This window comes from Nanorana parkeri, unplaced genomic scaffold, assembly GCF_000935625.1.
Source record: "Nanorana parkeri isolate BGI_ZX_2015 unplaced genomic scaffold, ASM93562v1 scaffold809, whole genome shotgun sequence".
In the NCBI taxonomy this organism is placed as follows: Eukaryota; Metazoa; Chordata; class Amphibia; order Anura; family Dicroglossidae; genus Nanorana; species Nanorana parkeri.
Window position 1 is genome coordinate 351,474 of NW_017307077.1, and position 6,299 is coordinate 357,772.

Genomic DNA, 6,299 nt, shown 5'->3' on the forward strand with positions numbered 1-6,299 from the left:
GTTATTGTAAGCGGCATTGGTCTGTGCATGATGGGCTATTTGAGCGGAAATTGAACGGGGGTGCGATGACGGGACAAAAGAAATCCTATAATTGTAAGGTGTATGAGAATTATGTTTACATACATTTCAATTTCAGAATGCCTACCACACACTGTTCTGTGCACTTGTGTGCGCCCAAGCAAGTCTATATATCCCACGGTCCGGGTTGGAACTGTTATTTTTTGTGCATAAACTATAACAGACCTGTCATGAAAAACTAGGCAACTTCCCATTAATAGAACATCCTGAGTAATATACAATTTATTATTATTGTCACACATTTTTATAATGTCAGCTGTACAATCCTCCCTCTCTATCACTTTTTATAAAACACTGCACTGCATGTGACTGCTCAAAGCTAATCAGGAGAATCCTGCTATACTTCTGTTTGCCCTAAAAAAAGAAGTGAGCATAATTATTTCCACAAATCGGTTGCTTAGTTGCCCTTGAATGCTGAAATTACATGTGGTCACAAGATGACAACAGTATAATTCCTGTTGCAAACAAAGGAAGGTTAGTGCACTGTGCTGGGACTTGTGTTCATTTATATGATTGCCCACATTAATTATTCAGCTAAATGTAGGCCGCATACTCCTGGAGTGTTTGTCTCACAGAGCGCTTGTGCTGTCACACTAAGATGCAGGAGTTATTTTAACTACTTTTGGTATTTTGCTTCATGATAATGTTCGCATAAAAATTTTCAATTCACAAATATCAGAGAGGTGTGGAAAATGTATGATTTAAAGAATAGGAGCACTTTTCACAAAATGCACTTTTTATTTTTGCCCCCTTGCTGACCTAAACCATCCCACCCTCGTACTCTGCGGATCTATACTTAAGTTGGATATTTGCTAGGGATGCATCGGCTAAATGCCGAACGTGCCATTTTTCTGCCGATACAGCGGCACATACCTGCTTTCTCTCCTCACCCGCTGGGCGCTGCTCTGTGTCCCAGCGGGGAGGAGAGAAAGTGTCACAGGCGGCCGGGGGCTGCGGGAGGATATATTTCCCTGAAGCCCCTAAAAGTAAAAAATAAAAAATATTTAATAAAAAAATAATAAAAATAACAACAAAATTAAAAAGTTTATAAAAAATTTAAATAAAAAAACATTTTCGGTTTCGGCCTGACTTTTTTTTTATTTCGGTTTCGTTTTTGAAATTTCCATTTCGGTGCACCTCTAGTATTTGCATTTATATTTTTGTATTTCAACCCGAGGGCTGAACGAAAAAAAATAGAACGGATTCCTCCATCAATGCTTACGAGCATTGATGGAGGAATCTCCCGTTGTTCTCATTGTATTCAGTGGCCGGTCTCAGAATACCCAAACAGAGCTAGCAGCCGACTGGCAAGCCCTGTTTGGCCGAAAATTCCAACCGACTCCTTCGATCAGCTGATCGGGGGATGCTGCGCAGAAAGGTGCTGGCCAAACTGGCTGAAATTCGTCCCTTGTATACCCTACTTTACCAAGATTTGAAGGCTGCTGCTCCACTGTTTGTTGAATCCAGTCCTGCAAGTCACCCTCTTCTGGCCACGTCCATCTCCTTGCTGGTAGACGTCCTAAAGGCGCCGGTACATTTAGGAGAACTGTGGCTGCAGCGACCTGTGTCCTTTCAAATCCCCGCTGCTCTCCGCACCTGTGTTGGGGACACAGACCGCTGCATACCGCCGATGCCCCACGTACCGCCACTGATGTGCCGGCTTCCTCTTCAGCCGTTCCGTCGGTTTCCCCGGTCCGGACCATCCTCCAGTCTCCTGGTCCGGCCGCAGCTACTCTGCCCCGCCCCCCTGCCTACTCTTTATTGCAGTCTGGGAGCCATACCCAGCCTGCTATTGGATATTGTAAAATGCAATAGCCAATAGCAAGCTGGCTATTGCACCCACCCACTGTCTGCTGTCAATCAGCACTGGGGGACCTGATAGAGAACTTTCTGCTTCAGGCCACTCCTCTGCTGATTGGCAGTGGGCAGATGCAATAGCCAGCCTGCTATTGCAACTTGAAATATCCAATAGCAGGCTGGCTATGGCTTCCAGCATTAAAATACAAAAAAAAAAGTTGAAGAAAATAAAATTTAAAAAGACCAAAAAAAATGTAAAAAAAAGGAAAGAAAAAAAAGTTAAATTAAAATTTAAATTAAAAATGCAAACAAATAAAAAATAAAGTTTATAAAATTAAAAATAGAAAAAACTTTTTTTGCTGTGTCATTTTAAATAAAAACATTTTTTAAATCTTCTGAACAACAGGAACATACAGCAAAAGAACCGTGACCCTTCCCTATGCTATGCAAAACGAAAAAAATGTTTTTTTGGCTGGAGTTACACTTAAAAAATGTACCTGTTCCAACTTACATACAAATTCAACTTAAGTACAAACCTAAAGTCCCTATCTTGTATGTAACCCGGAGACTGCCTGTATATATTGTGAAGAGTCAGCAGGGCTGTTGAAAAGGTAACACAGGTGAGAGAGGAGTGGGGAAGCTGAGAGACAGACAGAAAGGTCTGTCTGTGTGTGTGGCTGCTCAGAAGCAAGTGGACTCTATCTTGGTGAGATCACCTAAAACGCACTACGCAGTGCAATCCAATTGAAATAATTTTTCACACTTGGGGTTCCGGCGCCTGATGTAGCGGACGCAGAGAACAGAGCTCCCGCACGGCCAGGGCTGTATTATATATAAAACCATACTCCAGCAAACCGAAACACCCTGCATTTTTTACCAAAGGCCTCCTGTGAAGACCTGCTGACGCTGTGCTCATTTTTTTTTGTTCTTCTTAGCACGCTTGGGGGCTGCGTCCCGGCCGCCGGGCACCTCGGAACTTCCAGCGAGGGTCGGACCTCCGAGAAGGCTCCATTCCACTCCGAGACTGAAACAGTGAGTACTATTGCTTCTACTTTGCCACTGTCTTCATGCCCCTAACCCTTTTCCATCTCCCGGAGAGGGAAGAGGGTTAATAGGCCGTGAAGCGGCAGTTTATCCTACTGTATACCGGCTTTCGGCTCCTGGATCGCACACCTGTGCTGGACCCCTAACACTCGACAGTTTAAGCCTTCTACCCTGGCCTAGCGGAGCGACCACGCAAGCTCTGCCACGCTCTTTAGGAAAAAAAGAGAAGTCATGTACTGAACATTTTTTGTTCGTGTTTTTCACTTTTGGTTCTTTGTTTTTAAGTTTTAAACTAAGCGGCCCAGTTGGCCGGCTTCTGGTTAAACCGTTGCTCCATAAGTGGACAAAGGGGGAATTTCTGGAAGATTTTGTGGCGATTCCCCACATATTCCCCCACCTCGGGCACCTTGGGTGCTTCATATTCTACTCATATGACCGTCTAAAAAGTGATGCTTCGTTACTCTGTATGTTGATATCCATCATGTGTATTGTGACTGATGTGCCTGATTATGCAATTTTGTGGTTAGAAATCAGTAATCTTAATGTCGCCTTAGTTAAGCCCTGATGTCTTCTGGTATCCGTGTCATCTCCTGGAATGTTAATGGCCTGCGCTTCCCTGCCAAGCGTATGATGGTACTCCACCACTTACAAAAACTTAAACCTGATATCGTCCTGTTGCAAGAAACACACGTGATCGCGTACCTGACTTCTGATCTGGCTGCGGGTCTCAAAGTACCGGCTCGCGGGCCGCAAGTGGTCCGCGGACCGGTACATTGAGACCCCGGCATCTTTGCCGCTCCCTTGGAATCTGCTGCCCGAGTCAAATGCCTTGTTTGCCTCGTGGCAGATACACCCCTATACGGAGGAGGAAGGAGCAGTGAGGGATCGCCTGTGAGTACAGGGGGATATTTAAGCAGAGACACTGTCATTTTTTTTCCTGTATGAGCAAGGTAACATTGTGTTTTTAAAGGAGAGATAACCTGTGTTAAATACTTTGTAAATAAACTTCCACTTACGTTTTTATAGTTGCAAGTATTAAAATATATGATGATTTCATAAAATGTGGCATGCCATGTGTTGTTTTTAATAATCTAGTGAGGTGATCACTTTTATGGGATTAGCTATTAGCCACAGATGATCCAAATAATGCACAGTAAAGCACATTACACATGTGGTTAAGCTTTCAGTGAACATAACATTTCTCTGGCCTTGTGGTGGCTGCAGGATAAAGGCTTGCCATGTACACAGATGAATTTAGAGAAGGATGACTGCTTGTCGCAGGCAAATGTTATAAAGAAATTGTACAGCACGCATACAGCGATCAGATAACTCTGATGCCTTTCCAGCAAGAACGCGCCTTATCACACAGCCATGCTTAAATACATTCTCGTGGGGAACATGTCAGCGTTATCTGACCACTGTGTGAATGCTGTACATTTTCTATACTGATAAGAAACATTTTGGTGACGAAGCAGCTGATTGCGGACCTCCTTCTCTACAATGCAGTGCAGAGCCCAATGTGAATGTGCAGTGTATGTAACCCACAGCAACGAAGCAGATGATTTCAGGTTACTGACTCATCGGTTAACAGGTGAATTCATGACATGGTACAACTGCACTGTGCACATTGCTCTTTTCAAAGCCAGAAATTATACTGAATGCTTCATTTTCCATTTTTCTTCAGCTATAAACTGACAGGTCTAGGTTAACCCTCCCAAAGCAGGCAGCTAGGTTCCATTCATATACAGTATGATGTATGTTAAAGTGGAAGCAGAGCCAGTAGGGGAAACAAAAACAAGACAGGTAGATTTTTTGTTATAGAAGAAAATTTGTAGTCTCTTCTGCCTGTCAGCATTTGTGTGCACCAAGTCATGTACGTGCACCTCAGTGGACAATCTCGACAAGGTCCTGTGCCAAAGTGACGTAACTCCTGTGCGTATGCGTGGGAGTTACATCAACCTGGCCCAGTCAATCAAGAGGTTGAACATGCCAAACTCAGGAGAAGACCGTGGAAATATGGGAGGAGAGTGCACACATCCCAGCTCTGGAGGGGATCATCTGCAAGGTCCAGCATAAAAGCACATTATTGCAAACACCTTCTGGGGGCCCAAAATCACAATTTTGGTTTTGCGGTTTCCTACTGCTTTAACAAATGGTAGTAAATTCATCAAATGCCTCCACAATAAAAACACTTGGGGGGTTATTCACTATTGAGCCGAAGGATACAGCCATAGCTGCGGCTGATCCTTCGGCTCTCTTTGGCCGCCGGAGCCCTTCAATTCAGTCATACTTAAGGGCTGCTGTACTGACTATTCACAATAGCCTGCACAACAGCCGAAGGCGGCTCAGGCGGGCCATAGGCATATGCTTCGGACAGCCGAAGCGGGTGAACGGCTTGGCGAAGGCCGGTCGTTTGCCCCGCAAATGACAGCTTGGCGGAGCCAGCCGTGATCTCATGGCTGGCTCCGTCCAGTTGTAATGACAGATCAGCGTCCCCAAATGGCCTGGGAACGCTGATCTTTCATTAAACAATAACAACTGGGCGGAGCCGGCCCTGACGTCTGGCAGGTGCTGGCCAATAGGAAACAGTTGGGCGGAGCCGTCACTGCTAGCGCCGTCCAATTGTTTTTTTTTGTTTTTCCTCTTTAAAATATTCAAATTGTTATCCTCCTATTTTTTATCGTTTTTAAAAATAATTTTGCAAAATATATATATATATATATTTTAACATTCTTTGCACTTATTTTTTATTCTGCTCGGTACCACAGAGGTACCGAGCAGAACAGCTCGGGGGCATTCAGCTATTCACTCACTCCCGTTCGGCCCCCATGAGAATAGATGTTGGATTGGCTGAGTCGAAGTCCTTCTGCACTTTGGCTCAGCCGAACATGCAGAGCAATGAAATCAGCCATACAAGGCTGAAGTGAATAGCCGAACAGCATTCGGCTCACGCCACTTCGGCTGGGTTATTCACCTGGCTGCCTTCAGCAACTTTGTGAATAACCCTCTAAATACTTTGGACATATAAGACATAGGCTTCAGGGCATGGAAATGTGCAAATAAAAGAACGCCTGTGAATGTATACAGTGAGGAAAATAATTATTTGATCCCGTGCAGATCCCCTAACATTTGTATCATGTGTTTTTTCTGGATTTTTGGTTGATATTCTGTCTCTATCATTTAAAATACACCTATGATAAAAATTATAGATCTTTCATTTCTTTGTAAGTGGGCAAACTTACAAAATCTGCTGGGGATCAAATAATAGTTTTCCACACTCTAGGTAATCCAGGGGCCGGGGGTTTAGAGCCCTTAAGGCACTACATTGCAACAGACTCTAGAGGCTTTACTGATCACACTGGGTTTATTCCAAATATCCT

General features: G+C 44.1%; 1 protein-coding gene across 1 annotated transcript in view; it reads left to right on the forward strand.

Annotated features, from left to right (window-relative positions):
• Positions 1 to 3,483: 3,483 nt before the first annotated feature.
• The window catches only part of MEGF10 (multiple EGF like domains 10), a 148,996-nt gene continuing 146,180 nt past the window's right edge, over positions 3,484 to 6,299 (forward strand). The window contains exons 1-2 of the mRNA XM_018565052.1: positions 3,484 to 3,651; positions 3,767 to 3,810. Of these exons, the coding sequence (XP_018420554.1) occupies positions 3,484 to 3,651; positions 3,767 to 3,810 (212 nt within the window). The remainder of the gene's footprint in view (positions 3,652 to 3,766; positions 3,811 to 6,299) is intronic.